The sequence below is a fragment of the Dasypus novemcinctus genome, chromosome 3 (genome assembly GCF_030445035.2).
Source record: "Dasypus novemcinctus isolate mDasNov1 chromosome 3, mDasNov1.1.hap2, whole genome shotgun sequence".
NCBI lineage: Eukaryota > Metazoa > Chordata > Mammalia > Cingulata > Dasypodidae > Dasypus > Dasypus novemcinctus.
The window spans coordinates 128,920,552-128,939,234 of record NC_080675.1 but is presented as its reverse complement, the minus strand read 5'-3'; the positions used below and the strand labels follow the sequence as shown (position 1 = coordinate 128,939,234).

Below are 18,683 nucleotides of genomic sequence, written 5' to 3'. Positions count from 1 at the left end.
AAAAGGAGTTAGCTTTAACTGGAGATGGAATGTCAGCTGAACTCAGGGCAGTGTTAAGGGCTGTTAGTTCCACAGAGTGGCCATTCACAGTGCCAGGAGTATGTGTGTGTGAGAGAGAAAGTGAGAAAGAAGGGCAGGGCAGTCAGATTTAAGAAGGGCAGGAAGGGGGAAGCGGACTTGGCTCAATGGATAGGGCATCCACCTACCACATGGGAGGTCCGCGGTTCAAATCCCGGGCCTCCTTGACCCGTGTGGAGCTGGCCCATGTGCAGTGCTGATGTGCACAAGGAGTGCCATGCCACGCAGGGGTGTCCCCCGCATAGGGGGGCTTGTTAGACATGAAGAATCACAGGCCCCACTGTGTGACACGCTAACAAGTCAGAATCTGCATTTCAACACATCCCCTTGTGACTCATGTTTTTTAAAATTCTGAACATATATAAAGAAAACTAATCTTCAAAGTACAGATCTGCTTTTAAGTTAACATGACATGAAAGCTGTCTTTTGGTCCATCAAGAAACACCTATGGTGTGTGCCTTTTAGTGTTATAAATTAAAAACATGTTCTGTTTGATATAAGACTATTAGATCTAGGGAAGTGGACGTGGCTCAACTGATAGGGCGTCTGCCTACCACATGGAGGGTCCAGGGTTCAAACCCAGGGCCTCCTGACCTTTGTGATGAGCTGGCCCTTGTGCAGTGCTGCCACATGCAAGGAGTGCTGTGCCACGCAGGGGCGCCTCCCCCCTGCTCCCGCATAGGGGAGCCCCATGTGCAAGGAATGCACCCTGTACGGAGAGCCACCCAGTGCGAAAAAAGTGCAGCCTGCCTAGGAGTGACACTGCACACACAGCTGATGCAGCAAGATGACGCAACAAAAAAGAGACGCAGTTTCCTGGTGCCACCTGATAATGCAGGTGGATGCAAAAGAACACACAGAGAGCAGACATCGGGGGGCGGGAGGGGGTAGGGGGGAGGAGAGAGGAATAAATAAATCTTTTTTTAAAAAAGAATATTAGCTCTAGAGCCATATTTAAAATCTTAAATATTGGAAGATAAACAGCTCTCCAAGATTGCTGATAAAAGAGTAATGCGTGTCTTTGCTGCCTAGCCAGAGATATTTTTCTTTGAGATGAATTATAGAAAAATATATATCTGAGAATTAGGATAAATGGAATCATTTCTTTTTCTGATTGATTTGAGTAAATGTGTTTCTTCTTCTAGCTTATTCAGGCTATTATCATCTGGACCAAAAATCAATGACTGGCATTGCTGTAGGCGTTGGCATAGCCTTGACCTGCATCCTCATCTGTGTTCTCATCTTGATATACCGAAGTAAAGCCAGGTGTGTTTCCATTAATAGAGTTGTTAAGATGGTTAAAAGTATTTAAATTATAGTAGCCACAGGAAACAGACTGAAATCACATGCCTTATGAAGTAACAGAATTTCTGCTTTCAAATAAGGGTATTGTTATTTGAACTTTCACAGCTGTAGAGATGGGCTCACTTTTGAGAGAAATTATTTTCTTGCCATTTGAAAAACATTACTGTGCCAATAAAATTTTCTTAAATGAAGAACTTATTTCCCTGGTATTTTGAGTAAGAAACACAAATTATATCTTTGAGCTCAAAAAAAAAGATACACCTTATCTGTTGCATCTGCTTACTGAGAGGATTCTTTAGCATCTGAAATATTTTCATATTTAGGTAACAGTACCTTAAATGACTGAGTCACTGAGCCCACCAGCCTCACGATGATAGCATGTATGGGTGGGATTTCCCACACAAATATTAAGACAAATATAATAACTTGGGATTAGGTTCTCTGTTGCCTCTGTCAGGCAATTTTATCTGTGTTTTGACTCTGGCTAAATTTTCAGCAGTAACTTGTATTTCACTTCATACCTTTTCTATTTTGACTTTTGCTCTATTTTCTTAAATTCCTTTGTAAGTAAAAAAAATTAAAATCATATACACAATTTTTAGGTAATCCCCATAACTAGTTCTTCCTCCATTAGCATAGATTATTCAGAGTTGACTCTGTGATGTATCCATAGAAACATATTTGGAAAACATACTATGTTAATTAAAGAATTCCTTCTAACATCCTCTTGTGTATTGAACTGGCTTAGTTTTACCATTCAAGTTTCTCATTTTAGGAATTTTTAATAAAATCTTTAGGCACATTGTTTTAGTGGTGCCAGAAAATACGGAAATGCTACTGTAAATTTACCATCATTAATTGGTAAGTGAATTGTTTTGTTAGGGTGACAGTATGCAGACCTGAAAGGAAAAAATGAAGATTAAAAATTATAACTTCTGCACAAATTATAGATAAGCAAAAATAAATAATGATACTTTGCAGACATTAAAGTTTGTATGTTTGCTAAAAGCATTTTTCTATAAGCAGAAATTGAGGCAAAAAGAAATAAGCTTCCTCAAATCATAAAAGTTTGCAGTGGTGAGTTGAGTTAAAGTCAATATTCAATTTTGACAGATATTTGAAAAGTAGGCATTAAAGAACTCCAGTTTTTGCAAAGTTGTAATTAATGGCCAAATTGGTTCATTTTCCTGTATCTTCTATGAAATGAGATTTCCTCTTCTTGCCAATATTTCAGGAAATCATCTGCTTCTAAGACTGCACAGAATGGAACTCAGCAGTTACCTCGTACCAGTGCCTCCTTAGCCAGTGGGAATGAAATAGCAAAGAGCCTAGAAGGACCTATAGAAAACGAAGAATCCTTAATGCCAATGATAGTGCCAAACAGCTTCATTGATGCAAAGGTACTCTGGGCTGAGAGACTGATTTACTCCATAATCCTTCTCTGAATTTGTCTTCCCTTTATATGTATTATATCCATACTTCACTTAATGAAATATAAAACACTTTCATCTAGATCCTCCCTTATATAAAATATTTGGGGAGAATAAGATGGGGATAGATAAAGGATAAAAGAACAAAGGGTGAGAGAAAAATAGAAAAAATGAGAAGGTAACGAATTCAATGAGATGGGATTATATGGGGCTAAAATCTCTTTAATAAGAACACCATGGCCATTAGTCTATATTTACTATGATTTGAATTGCCTTATATTTATTGGGTGGACACTTTTTTATTAACCCATTTTAATATTTAGTTTCCTTTGGTTGACTTTTTAACGGAATTGGCCATTAGAACAGGTATGAATGACACTTGAAAATACGGAGTATCTAAATGCCTTAAGATCTTTCCCCTTTTTGGCCCAAGGAATAGATCTAGTAAAGAAATTCCACTGAAGGTTGTTACTTCATATCCTTTCTAGTGTATGAAATAGTTGTACAGTGGTAGGCGTTGTAAACAATTATTTTAAAGATTTTTTAAAAAAATTTCTCTCCCCTTCCCCACCCCACCCCCAGTTGTCTGCTCTCTGTGTCCATTCGCTGCATATTCTTCTGTGTCTGCTTGTATTCTTGTCAGTGGCACCCGGAATCTGTGTTTCATTTTGTTGCGTCATCTTGCTGCATCACCTCTCCATATGTGTAGCACCACTCCTAGGCAGGCTGTGCTTTTTCGTGCTGGTCAGCTCTCCTTGTGGGGTGCACTCCTTGCACATGGGGCTCCCCTACACAGGGGACACCCCTGTGTGGCACCACACTCCCTGTGTGCATCAGCACTGCGCATGGGTCAGCTCATCACACGGGTCAGGAGGCCCTGGGTTTCAACCTTGGACCTCCCATGTGGTAGATGGACGCCCTATCTGTTGGGCTAAATCTACTTCCCTTCACCAACTATTTTAAAAAGTAGATCAGGAGGCTGTTAAAATAAATCCTAGTCCCTGCAACTATTCTATCGGAGACCAAGGGTGGGGAACCTGTCTTTGAGACAAAGGAGAAAATCAAGTCCAGTGTGCTATAAATCAGATGTCAGCAAATGACCGCCAGGCCTGGGCCAGCCCATGACCTGTGTCTATATGGCTGCTCCCTGAGTGTTAAGAATGGTTTTTATATTTTTAAATTATTCTAAAAAGAAAAAAAATGAAAATTCTGCAGAGACCTTATGTGTTGTACAAAAGCTTAAAATTGTTAGGCTTTTTTACAGAAAAAGTATGTTAAACTCTGCTATAAATTATTTCTCCCCATCCCTTCCCTAAAATTTAGAATAATAAAAATAGAACAAAATTTCAGAAAATATTAAATTTTACCCAATTACATTTAACAGATGCACTCTACTTTTCTCTAGCACACTGCTGTATGTCATGAGTAAATAATCATGAACTGAATTTTGCTACTCTATTGTCTTTTTTTTTCACAAATGAATTTAGTTTTTGTTTTCTAATACTATATAAACCATTCAAGTTATTGCAAATTAATCTAAAACATTAGAAACTAAAACTTTTAAGTAAGCATAAAAAGTACCAAAATATAATGTGGTTCTATTATTATTAGCTTGAACTAGACATGAGATAGTAGAGAAACAAAGTGGGAAGGAAGAAATGGAAAAAAGAGGGAGAATGTAAATTGAAAGAGGGAAGCGAGTTTGGAGGATACACCTTAGGCTTGGTTAGCCCAAGAGCTGATCCTTGACCTCTACCTTATTTTTTTTTAAAGATTTATTTTTTATTTATTTCTCTCCCCTCCCCTGCCCCCAGTTGTCTGCTCTCTGTGTCCATTCACTGTGTGTTCTTCTGTGACCGCTTCTATCCTTATCACTGGCACCAGGAATCTGTGTTTCTTTTTGTTGTGTCAGCTCTCTGTGTGTGCAGCACCATTCTTGGGCAGGCTGTACTTTCTTTCGCCCTGGGCGGCTCTCCTTATGGGGCGCACTCCTTGCGTGTGGGGCTCCGCTACACGGGGGACATCCCAGTGGGGCACAGCACTCCTTGCATGCATCAGCACTGTGCATGTGCAGCTCCACACAGGTCAGGAGGCCCGGGGTTTGAACCGTGGACCTCCCATGTGGTAGGTGGCTCCCCTATCCATTGGGCCAAGTCCGCTTCCGTCTACCACTTTTGTTAAGCATATGTGGACCTGTTACATTTTTTTCTCTCCAAATTAAAAAAATTTTTTAAACATGAAGAAAAGTTGAAAGAATAATTTAATGAATGCCCAAACAATTGTTAATATATTATCATATTTGCTTCTTTCTCTGTATATACTTTTTGTTTGCTTTACCATTTGGAAATAAGTTGTCGGAATCACTACATTTTACCCCAAATATATTAGCATATATAGCTCTCTTAAAAATAATCGCATTATGATATTTTTTTGATCAGTATCATCCTGAATTTGTTGTGGGCTGCTTGTGTGAGAGAAGAAACAGTGATGTTGGTGATTATTGTTTTGTTTTGTTTTTCTTTTAACATTTAAAAACTTCGTGTGTGATTTATAATAAACAGAAATCTATAATACAAGATATTTACATTTTCTCCTATTTTTCCACAGGGTGGAACTGACCTGATAATTAATAGCTATGGCCCTATAATTAAAAACAACCCTAAGAAAAAATGGCTTTTTTTCCAGTACTCTAAGAAGATAAAAGTTGAGCAGGTAACCCACCTAAGTGAGAACAATCTTTGGCAACCCATGGTGTATAAAATGATAATTAAGAAGAGAGGAAAATGTAAATTAATTATATATTTTATTAATTTGGGGCATAACTCTATGGAAGTCCAGGGTGAGTGACCACTGAAATGACAGTTGGAAAGTAGTCGTAACTGTGGTTTTCAGTGGGAGGTTAGGGGCAGTGGAGAAAGGGGTGGGAGCAGGAGCATGTAGCAAAATCACTGTAGCAGCTTTTCGACACATCACTTGCTCCACGTGTTTCTGATATGCTTCTACCCTTCTGACCAGAAAATCCTTTCATGATGATGGTCTTTCCCCCATGAACTTGGATAGCTAGACTATATAAAACCAAATTTATTATTTTTCCAGTAGCACTTTATCATCTCTGATGCATCTTATGTATTTTTGCCTAGCCTCAAAGATTTTCTCAAGCGGTCTGCTTTTACCAGCCAGGCACCACTGTATTAATCAATGATGAAGACTCCCCCAGCTCCCCAGGTCAGACAACCAGTTTTCCAAGACCTTTTGGGGTTGCAGCTGATACTGAGCATTCAGCGAATAGTGAAGGCAGCCATGAGACTGGGGATTCTGGAAGATTCTCTCACGAATCCAATGATGAGCTCCACCTGTCCTCAGTTATAAGTACCACACCCCCGGCCTCTAATTCCTTCAGTGGCAGTGATTCAGGTGTGGATCCCATGATGAGGAAGTGTGAAGATCCTGCAGGTGCCATTGGTTGCTGAGCTGACTTTCTCTTCAGTTCTGCAGCTACCATCTGCCATGCTTTGTTTTGATAAAGATGAGTTTCCAATCTCGACAGTCACATTCAGGTATCCTCACCTGTAAGTCTGTTCGAAGGACAATGAACAGGGAGCCAAAGCCTTTGTGAAAATGTTAACTTACTGGGTATTTCAACTTTTTTTGAATGTGTTTTGTTTTTTATTTTTAAACTCACGTATTTTGAATGTTTCATTGTCAGCAATGTGAAAGGACAGTCAAGATCTATGACTGGATTATAAAATATATCACTGGAGCAAAGGGAAGACTTGTGAACGTCCCTTTGCTGACTATCTACCTCAGTTTGCCAGATGGCAAACTCTGAAGATAACTTTGTTACTTAGTTTATTCTTATAGTTTGTCAGCTACATAACCAATGATACTTCCTAATAGCATTTTGTTTTCATTGCTGTATGTGTAATGTGTTTAATCCAAGGAGTCATATTGGTAGATGAGTAGGAATGTTTATCTGAAGCTCTGATTTTTTTTAAAAAACTATGGCATCTGCATGGTTTGGGTAATTTAACACTTTGACTGTGAAGACTGCAGAACCACTGGGAAGGAAAAAAAGAGGGACTATTTGTTTCAATCAATGCCCGAAACAAAAAAGTTGATCTCCTTTGAGAACAGAATTATTCCATAACATTCGAGTCTGAGAGCTTTATCTGCTGTATCCCAAACCTCAACCTGCCTAGAGCCGTGCCTTTTCTTCCTTTGGCTGACAGTAGGCCAAAGGTTCTACTGCCTAGTTTGCAAAGCATTCCCAACTTTTCCAGTATTAGTTGCAAAACCCCATGCAGAGGATGGATTTTTAAAGATGTTGGGTTAGGGTTTTGTTTTTTGGTATGTTTGTTTTTTAATCCCAGCTTGGCTGAAAGGGGTAAAGAAATTTCATGCAATATTAAGAATGAAGATAAATGGAACAGTAGACAGTAAAGTGAATTTAAGGTTATCATAGTAACAGTGCCTTCCAGTATATATTACAAAATTCTTTGCCTTATGCCTTTTTAATGTTCAGAAAGTTATTTAGTACAGGAGTACAAAAAGTTGCCTTAAGAGTTTCTAGGATTTTATTAAAAAAACTATTTTGATGTGCAGTATCTTACCAAAGCTTTTTTTTTTTTTTTTTAAGTGCAGGTGTTATTAGGGATAAGTATTCAGAATTCTACCAATCTACCTGTTGTTTTTTCTTGAGTTCTTAAAAGAATTTGGTACTCTTTATGTAATCTTCTTTCAGTGTCAATGCTGTGAATGAGGAACGGTAACTCCAGGAGTGAGTTTGTTCCTCTTGCTGATTTGAAATCAGCAAACTGTTTTACGCAGCCACATAGGCTAGGCCTTCTCTCAGTCATGAAACAGTCACCTACTAGATGCTGGGCAGTGTGAGTAAATAAAGAATTTAAAGACTCGGGTGGAGAGGAGGCCCCGTAACCTTTTAAAAGTATTTTTTTCATATTATCTGGTATTTATTATCAAAAGTTTCCCTTGAAACCTTTTCTTTATAGAGCGGGTCATGTTGAATGATCTTCTAAAATGAAAAGGACATTGCTGGATATTAGTGCCTCCTCTCTCATCTCCCAACCCAATGACTGATGATATAACATTTTTTCAGTTTGTTTTTAATCTGTAGTTTTGTGCCAACCTAGATGTTCAGAAGCAGACAAACATTAAGTACTAACAACCACTTCTGAACTAAGTTTAAAGTCCCCCATATCTAAATATGGGCTTCATCGCAAAACAAAAAATGCAGAGCTTTAGGTGAACAATCTGAGGCAAGGAAAAATGCTACTTCTGCCTTTATAGCTCCTGTTTTATACTACCTCCTTTTAAAATTATTCTATTAATAGTGTTATTTTTTTTTTTCCTGTACTCAGGGAACCTTTTGTTATTTTGAGCTGCCTCATGGAAACATGGGTGAATTGACAGGGTATGGCATTTTTTGGTTCATAAGTAGAAGTATGTGGGGCCAACTTTTATAAGTATCTAAAATTAAGGAGTATGAGATCATTTTATTTTCTAAATTCATTTAAAGCCAACAAATAAAAATCTAAAGCTAAAAACATCATCCATCATGATTATGGAAGGATACATCTAGGACTGTATGAATCTGAATAATTTTTAAAGCCTAAGTGATTTGAAGTCCTTGAAGAAGGTATTTTGTTTGGTTTTTGATGAAAAGGCCCATAGTTTATTGTAGACCTTTTAGGCTATAACTATTTGTTAACTATTTACCAGTACATTTTTTCATCTTTTCATTTTTTTGTTATACAGACTTTTTATTAATAATCCTATTACCAAAGAATTTTCAGTAGAAAGTGAAAATTTGAATATAATTCCCTCCCTCCAAATTGAATTAACTAGAAACATCTATAGATATGAAGCTTACATAGTAGTTATTACTAACCCAAAACAATAGGGTTTATATTGATTATTGTAGTTAATTAAATAGACTAGTAATTTCCACTACCTTATTGTTACCAAAGCATTTAAAATAAATGGTAATACTTTCTTTAGCAGCATATAGTTCCAAAGATTTTCAAAGGTAATTTTTTTTCTTCAGCAAGTAAATCTTCAACTATACAGTATTAAAGTATTTTAAATTGTTGAAACTACTTGTTGGAGAGAAAAAAATTTTTTTCACCAAAGATATATATCTTGGTCTCATTGAGTAAGATATTTAGTGGTCACAAAGACTTCTTTCTACTTGGCTAAAGCAAGCTTCTTTGAAGTCTTAAGTATGTAATTGTAACCAAAATGTGAAGGTTGTCACTCATCTCTCAGTGGTGTTACTTCAGGGCATTTCACTCCAAAGGGGCTAATATGCAAATGCTAACTATTTTCTTTTCCAAAGACTTATTTGCTATAAGTACTGAAACATGCATTATCATTTTTATGCCAAATATTACAGGAGTCTGCTCATCAGTATTTTCATACCAAAGACCATTAAAATATATAGGTTAGCCTGTAAGTAAAGATGAGCAGATTTGAAATAAATTTATTTAGAGACTAATAAGGGATCTAGATTTATTAACAAAAGATATCAAAGGGCTAAGTTTACATAATTAAAAGCAATACAGTTATATTGGAATTTATCAGTGTTTTTATTCAAGTACTTTTTATCAGCAAATTTTTAAAAACCAAAGATATTTAAGGTTACCTCTGCATGTAGACAAATTTAGTTGTACATTAAACTGTTGTGTTTCGTTTTTATGTTAACCAAACATGCTTCTCCAGAACCTGTGCACCAATGGCACACATAGGGACTTTCCATTAAATCTGCTGATTCAGCCACAGGATGTTTTTGCCAAATGTAGAGTGATACTTTCCTAAGCATCTTGAGTGTGAGATGTCAACAGAAATATCAGCTGACATATTCATTGCAGAGTATTAGGACAACCTCTGAATTAAGCAATAGTCTTCCTGCTTAAAGCATTGCTTGGTTAACACAGAGAGCTGGAGGCATTTCTTTGATAATAGGAATGCATCTATCTCTGGGGAGCAACAGGTAATATAACAGCCAAACAAATTATATCATGTATAAGTGGGTTATGCTTGACAGATGTGCTCTTTAAAGTTGTCCATAAATTGAAATATTTTAATTGCATCAAGGATCCTGGTATTTCAGATTTTACTGGAACGTAAATTTTAGTGGTAAAGCAAAAATCTTTTTTCTGATATCTGGAGTTTTATACTTTGATTAACCTAAAAGTAAAGACACATCTTTATCCACTATGGGACTAAAAATCAGCTTTAGCCCACTAAGGAATTAGAGCTGTTGTGAAATGCTGTACATTTATTTGCCTTTGCTTCAAGCCAAAGCATTGCCAGCATTGGGAACAATGACACTGATTTGCATCCATTTGCCTTGACATTGTAAAGGATTTCTGCCTGAAATTGGCTTGTGGTTCACAATCCCAGATCATTGTTCCTAATCAGGTCCATATGAAGACACCACTGGAAACAATTCAGAGCTTGTCACAAAAATACAGAATTGAAAGTATCATTTTTTAAATGAAGAATACTCAGATGTGGTTCCACTTAAGTAATGGCTGTGGTGATTCACTTATATACATCTATAGTCCATTAAATACAAATTTGAATACTGAATGCTTTTTAAAAAAGTCAAACTATATTCAAAGAGTCATGTTCTTTCTAAAAGTAAGCATATATCCTGCATACTTTATTACTGACAGTTTGCTACATGGGTCTCATAAAATTGCTTTGGATTAATAGTCACAATAATTTCTGTGGACTGTGAGCACAAAGTAAAGGGTTCTGGAAATCACCGTATAAAACCAGCTGTCTGTGGATTTTATTGATGTTTAGAAAAACATAACCATAGACTTCTGTGTTGATTTATGCTCAGGACATAAGATCTCAGGCTAATGCAATGTGTGTGTTTGCAGACTTTAATCTTCGCAGGCATTTTCCCTTTGTAAGCTCTTGAGAGATAGTCTTGCCTTTTTACTAGACAGATCATACATTGCTTTCCTATTGCTGCTGTAACAAATTACCACCAACATAGTGGCTTAAAACAACACAAATTTATTATCTTGATAATTTTGTAGGTCAGAATCTGACATGGGCTGCGTTCCTTTTGGAAGCTCTAGGGATGAGTCCAATTCCTTGACTCTCCTGATTTTTAGAGGTTATGGCCCCTTTCCTCAACCTTCAAAGCCAGCACCATTTTATCTCTCTGATCCTGCTTCTATCATCATATCTCTTTCTCTGACTCCAGCTGGGAAAGGTTCTCTCATTTTAAGAAATCATATGACTAGGTTGGGTCTACTCCCCATATCAAAATCCTTAACTAGTCACATCTGCAAAGTCCCTTTTTCCATGTAAGGTTCCAGGGATTAGGGCATGGACATGGGTACATTATTTTGTCTACCACATAGACATTATTTCTGTGGAATTCTCTCCCACTTAAGATGTCCAAAGCATTCCAGAAATTGGAAATCTGAGGTCATGTTCTCCTTGGGTATCTTTAAAATATCAAAGTTATGAAAATTTGATTTGTTGCCTATCAAATGTATAAATTAAATTTTTTTCTCGAAAACACTTGCAAAACAATGAATTAGTAAATTCAGACTTCAAACTTTTCAAATATGTGCTTCATGAAGAAACATCTTAATTCTATGATTTGACAGAACATTTCCTAAATATTTGCCTCTAGCTTTTATGGAATTTCATCAGAAATTTTTGAAAACTGTTCTTATTGTTAACCTCTCTCCTTTTTTCTTAAAGGATTATGTTGTTAAGGAAATGTTGAGGGAAATCTTCAAAACACAGGGACTCAGAGTAGAAGACCAGGATCATGCTCAAGTTCATGCAACCTTTCTGCCTTGAGAGGTTTTGTTTGTTCTTTGTTTTTTATTATTATTATTAAAATAATGAAAATGCTCTGAAGAAAAAAATCGAGTTCCTCTCTTCAGCTTCACCAGGAACTAAATGTTTGGTTTTCAGTTTCAGACATTTGCTTCCCAGATTTTCCATCATCCTCAGCAAGAGCATATACTTCATCAGCATATGCGTTTCCTGGGAAGCTTTATCTTTCTTTTGTCATGTATTTCTTTTTCTTTGATTTCACTTGTCCCTTTTCTTAGAAAGCTTTAGATACCAAAGCTCTAGTTTTTTTCTAATTTCTATATCATTTCAAGTAAAGCCCTCTTTCTATTTTGAAGGACAGTTTCTAATTCTACCCTAATTTTCAGCATTTCTTCAACTGATATTCTGAGTAAGGATAAAAGAGTTGGTCATTTTCCAACTTCTTTTGAGTCTGGTCTTTAGAAAAGGATTACACCATTCACTGAGCATCTGCCGTGTACCAAGCCACATGTATTATGTCTGCAAACTGCTTTACTCTTTAAAGCAAGTATTATCCCCATTTTAGAAATCAGGAAATTGAGGTATAGGGTGTCTGATTTGCCAGAGGTCATAGGTAGTAAGTAGCTTAATCAAGATACAAATCCAAGTTGGTCCAACTCCAAACCTTATGGGATTTCTACTATAATAGACTGCCTCAGCTGAGAAATGATATTTAATTACCCAGGTTCATTGTGTCTTCCTTCCACAGTAGGATCAAAAATGACATTTTTTTGTATCCATAAAGTCTAGATTCTATCACACAACCTGCCCGAGGAGCTGTAGCCAACCAACAGAAAGAACTCTGTCTTAGGTATCTGCATTTCTTCACAGGAGGAATTTAGAAGTACTGAGCCATAACTCATCACTTGTCCATCTCCTAACCTCCCTATTTCCTCCTTCAGAAACTTTGATTTCTGTCAGCTAAAATTGGGCCTGAAGACTGATGCTTGTGCCTTGAGTTGCATTAGAAATAAGGTAGGCATAGTTTCTGGAGTCCTTATCCCTTCAGATATTTTCTTATTAGACTAGTTTCTCAGAATTGAAATTCATCTTTTGTAATTCTTCTGTAGTCCCCATATCCAAATAGGAATTTATCAACTGGAAAAGCTGGATGTGTAACCAGTAATCCTTTCTTGCTATGTCTGAAGAGTCAATAGTTCTTATATGAATACGAAGTAATTATTCACACTTTAGGAAGAAGCAAAGTTGAGAGAAGATTCATATAGTAGAACTAATCATATAGTGTAAGGCTAAGTATTGGAACCCTAAATTCTAGTTCTTTACCATTTTGAGAATTTTTTGGTTTCTGTACCATCTCTATTCATAAAATGAGGATAATACCTGCAGAGTTGTTGTACAATGGGGCAATAGTATTTTGAAAACTTAAAAAGAAAAATTAAAATATAAAGAATTAAATCCAAAAGTCATTTCTGTGAGGGTGTGGAAACATACATAAGTTTTTCCTTTACAGATTAGCCTTTCCAATTCTGACTATGCTAAAATGAAAAATGTTTACATTTCTTGTTTATACATATAACAACTAATAGAAGAAACAGGTTGATAGAATATATAGCCTGGGATTTAGATTTAAACATTGTTTTGTCATAAGAGTAAATCCATACAGGAACAATGGGAGAATTTACTTCAGTTTTAGGATTACTAAACATGAAATCATTTTACATCGATTTAAGTCATTCATTTTTGATATCTTGGCTTGTGAAATTTTAAGGAGAAGGTCAAAGATCTCCAGAGGAGTAGATGGGTGAGGAGAAAAGTACATTTTTAGGACTAATAGATCTATGTTTTCAAGATCATAAAGTATTATACCATTTCTGAAAACGATTTAGAATGAATTTTACAGAGAGAAACACCTGCTGTCACCTAATTTGGATTATTCAAGTCTCCCTTTAAGGCTTGTTGAGAAAAATTATATGATTGTCATCTATCTTTTATTAGAGAAAGGATATATTTTCTGAAAACTTTTCTTGTGCTAGCCAATATCATTCTTGGTATAAACCATAAGATTCTGACCATCTTTGTAGATTTACTCAAGTTTACATCTTATATGTGGTTCATGATGTTTACATATAGCCCTGACTTACAAACTTTATTTTTAAAAATTTGTTTACAGTTTACTTGTCTATAGAACTGTCTTTAAAAACAACAAAAATATTTAAAATCTTTAAACTCTTCTGCTTCCTGTTACCACATTCTGGAGATCCATTTTGTTTCCAACTGAAAACAAGTGGTTATTGATGATTATCAATTTGAGCCTTTTCTAGGAACTTGCAGAGCCTGAATACACACACACATTGCCTTAGCCTATCATTAGAGTAGAAGACATATATTAACAGTTTGTCTGTTTGTTGCTGTTGCTGACAGCACACTTTATGTGTGGGTTGTTGGGATTTTTTTTTTTTAATTTTCTTCAAAGATGTGAATTAAATGAAAGTGTGGGAGCCAGTTAGATTATTTCATATTTTGGGTGTTCTGGATCCTTTCACTCTGTATACCATTTTCTTGTAAGGGCAGCATTGGCAGACTTGCTAATGGACTTTAGAGCTGAGCTATATTAATTTTATACTTGACTCAGGGGATCAGCTCTGTGAAGTCCATTGCATGAAGAAAGCGAATGTTTGCCTTGATTTTGAATGTACCTTTTTAATGTCTTTTAAGAACATACTTGTTTAATAATGTGGTTTGTTTTCTTTTATTAGCATCATAGTAAATATTGCCTAGTATTTCCCCCCTTCCCAGGGTAGTTTATATACTACCCTACAGAACATGCCAAAAATGAATAAAAGTTTAAATGCCAAAATGTTTATGAAACTGCTGTCTAAATACTGATTGATTGCACAGTTTAAATAAAAGTTTTCCTTAGTTAAAAAGAAAAATCTGTGTTTTCTTTTGCTCTTCAGTTTCATTTTGGTGAAGGGAGAATGAAAACTTGCAAGTTATAAAAGGATGGCTTTTATATTCTGAGATGGAATAATTGTAGAGTCCACTCCAAGGAGTGGGAATAGAGCGTATTTAAAATATCTGAGAATTGTTTTCTTCTGGCATTTATTTAATAGCAGCAAGGAAATAACATTTTCCCATTCCCAGTAGTTGGTTGCTTACCTCAGGAAATAATAGGGAACCTAAAACTATGGGCCTGTCTATACAGACATAGTTCTAATTCAAATTTGAAACAAATTTTTTAATATAAACAAATGTTTGAGTCCTGAAAACCCTCCCACTAAAAATATCTAGAAATACTAATTAAAATATGTCCCAGACAACTTTAAAAAAAAACATAGGTGGGAAGCAGATGTGCCTCAAGCAGTTGGGCACCTGCCTACCACATGTGAGGGTTCAGTTCCTGGTGCCTCCTAAAGATGGGTAAGACAGCAAGCTGATGCGACAGGCTGGTGCGGCAAGGTGACAGACCAAGATGACACAACAAAGAGATACAACAAGGAAACACGATAGAAACAAGTGGGAAAAGAGGTGGCTCAAGCCATTGGGTGCCCCCTCCCACATGGGAGGCCCCAGGTTCATTTCCCAGTGCCTCCTAAAAAGAAGATGAACACACAACGAACAGACACCGAGCAGAAAATGAGTGCAAACAACAGGGGAGGGGGGGGGGGGTTGAATAGAAATAAAGCTTTAAAAAACCACACAGGTGAGTTCTTATTAAAAATAAAGCTAAATCTTTAAGTTTGAGGGAGAAATGGGAACTGAAAAATAGAGCAATAACTTCTTGAAATGACTGCTGACACTGAAGAACTTGAAGGAATTGAAACAAAAGGAAAAATTTATGAAAAAAAGAAAATAGAATTTCCAAAAATAAAACAATAATGTCATTGAATTTTTGAGATTTGCTAAATAGTATATCAAACACACTAAAACAATATTTTAAAACTAGAAGATAGATGAGAGGAAATTATCCAGAATGTAGCACAGAGAAATAAATCGAAAATACAAAACAAGTAAACAGACATAAAGGGTAGATTGAGAAGATTCAACATACATCTGGCATATGTTCTAAAATGAAAGACTACAAAGACTACTTTGCTATATTCTAAGAAATAAGCAATATTCAAGGAGAAAATGACTAAGATATTGATGAATGCTATAAATCCTCAGATTCAAGAAGCACAAATTTTAAGCTAAGAATATATATATATATATATATTTTTTTTTTTACCCCAACATATTGTAGTGAAACTACAGAACATTAGTGACAAAGAGGAAAACTTAAAAATAGCTAAAGGAAAAAGATTATATAAATTACACTAAGAAAATTTCTCAATGGCAAGAGAAGAAGCAAGAGTATGGTGCAATAATATTTTAAAAACATCACAAAGGAAAATAACTATCAATAGAGAATTCTATACCCAGTATAACTACTATATAAATGCTAGGGTTAAATAAAGATATTTATACACAAAGATTTATAGAATTTATCACTCATATACCCTTGGTAAATGAACAATAAAGAACACATATTAGGAAGAAAGAAATAAAATCCACAAAAAAGATATAAGAAACAAGCAATGATGAGCAAGAATTGCAAATAAGAACCACAATGAGATAACACATCACACCTACTAGGATGGCCATAATAAAAAAAGATAAATGTTGGTGAAAGGTAGAAAACTTGAAACCTTCATACATTACTAGTGGGACTGTAAAATTATGTAGCTGCTATGGAAAACAGCAGTTCCTCAAAAATTAAACAGGATTACCATATGAGCCAAAAATTCTACTCCTAGGTATATACTCCAAAAAACTTTTACACGTGTTAATACCAGCATTACTCATAATATCCAAAAAGTGGATACAACCCCAAAGTCCATCAACTGATAAATGGATAAGTAAACATACATCTATTCAATGGAATATTATTCAGCCATAAAAAGGAATAAAGTCCTGATACAATGTGGATAAACCTTGGAAACATGCTAAGTGAAAGAAGCCAGGCATAAGACACCACATGTTTTATGATTCTATTTATATGAAATACTCAGAAGAGGAAAATCTATAGAGAAAGTAAGTAGACTACTGGTTGCATAGGACTGGAAGGGTTTGGGAGGAGTGGGAAGTGACTGATAATGGGTACAGGATTTATTTTGTAGTTGATGAAGATATTCCAAAATTGGTTATGGTGATGGTGACATGACTCCAAATATACTAAAGCCACATTATTGGACATTTTTAAAGGCATGAATTGTATGGTATAGGAATCATATTTGAATAAAGCTGTTTTTGGTGTGTGTGTGTGTGTTCTCATGGGAAGCAGGTGCTCAAGTCCTTGAGTCACATCCACTCCTTAAAGCTGTTTTTTATAAAGTCATGATTAGCTAAGAAATAGAGAAACATGGATAAACCTAAGCCAGCACTCACTTTAAATAAAACAAAAATACTACTCATTTTGAGTATATGTAAACAAGGTAGAACTAAAATACTAGACAACCATAAACCATGAAACAAGAAGAAAAATGAGCACAAACCATTCTATGGTTCTTTTATTAATTAAGAACTATAACAAATAATACTAATACAAATGTTAATAATAGGGGTTATGGGAAAAATATGCCAAGTGTATGCTATGAACCATTGTTAATGGTAATAGTCTGATGGTGTTCTTTCATAATCTGTAATAAATGTTCCACAGCAATGTATAGTGTAGGTGAAAGGGTGATGTATGGGAATCCTGCACATTATGCATGATTGTTTTGTAAGCTCACAACTTCTCTAATTAAAAAAAAAAGTTCTTGGAAAATAAAAGGTGATAATAAAATAATAGAAATAGAATGTATTATTTCTTAATCTACTCATGTAAATGGAAAAGGAAATGAACACATGATCAGTACAAGGCAGGAAAGGAGAGAAAAAAAGCAATTTTTCTCTATTCTTTTCTTTTACTCAGTAAAAGAAAGAATAGAGTAATATGCTAGGAAAAATGCAATTATATTTCAAAGATATAAATTATAATGCTGCTTCAAAGACTGGATAAAAAAGAAAATCTTGCTATATGCTGTTTATAATAGATAAAACATAATAAATCTTCAAATTTGAAAGTGAAGAGAAAAAGATGCTAAACAAAAGAAAACTAAAGAGCTATTTTAAGAGACAAAATAGACTTTAAAGCAAGAAAAGGATTGTTAGGGTAAATGGATAATTGTAAGTGATGATGAAGAATTCATTGAGAACAAATGTAATTTTGGATTTGAAATCACTTAGCCTCAAAATAAACAAAAATTCAAAATACACTGTGTGGGAAGCAGACTTGGCCCAGTAGTTAGGGCGTCCGTCTACCACACGGGAGGCCCACGGTTCAAACCCCGGGCCTCCTTGACCTGGGCGCAGCTGGTCCATGTGCAGTGCTGATGTGTGCAAGGAGTGCCGTGCCACTCAGGGGTGTCCCCGTGTAGGGGAGCCCCACGCGCAGAGTGCGCCCTATAAGGAGAGCCACCCAGCACGAAAGAAAGTTCAGCCTGCCTAGGAATGGCACCACACACACGGAGAGCTGACACAATAAGATGATGCAACAAAAAAACCCCACAGATTCCCATGCCGCTGACAACAGAAGTGGACAAAGAAGAACATGCAGCAAATGACACAGAGAACAGACAACCGGGGCAGGGTGGGGCGGGGGCGGGGGGATAAGGGAAGATAAATAAATAAATAAATAAATCTTTTTAAAAAAAATACACTATGTAATGGTGAGAGATTTTTAACTCAAATTTCCCCAAATTTATAAATGACAGTGCATAGAAAGTAAGGATATAGTAGATTTAAAGAGCATATATAACAAGCTGGAGCTAATAAACATATATAAAACACTGCACCTAATAAGATAATGCTCATTTTTTTAAGTACACACAGATTTTTTTAAATGTGTTTTGACTCCACTGAAAGTCTCAACCAATATCTCCCATCCCTCCCTCCCTTCTTTCCTTCCTTTCTCAGTTACAGATCTAGTGTTTAGCTGGTAAAATGACTATAGAGAAC

The 18,683-nt window shown here is 35.8% G+C and overlaps 1 protein-coding gene across 1 annotated transcript in view; it reads left to right on the top strand.

Moving 5' to 3' along the window:
* The window catches only part of PRTG (protogenin), a 115,213-nt gene extending 100,635 nt beyond the window's left edge, over positions 1–14,578 (top strand). Inside the window, exons 17-20 of the mRNA XM_004468337.5 lie at positions 1,224–1,344; positions 2,618–2,783; positions 5,421–5,525; positions 5,954–14,578. Coding sequence (XP_004468394.2) covers positions 1,224–1,344; positions 2,618–2,783; positions 5,421–5,525; positions 5,954–6,283 — 722 coding nt within the window. The 3' untranslated portion in view covers positions 6,284–14,578. The remainder of the gene's footprint in view (positions 1–1,223; positions 1,345–2,617; positions 2,784–5,420; positions 5,526–5,953) is intronic.
* Positions 14,579–18,683: the final 4,105 nt, after the last annotated feature.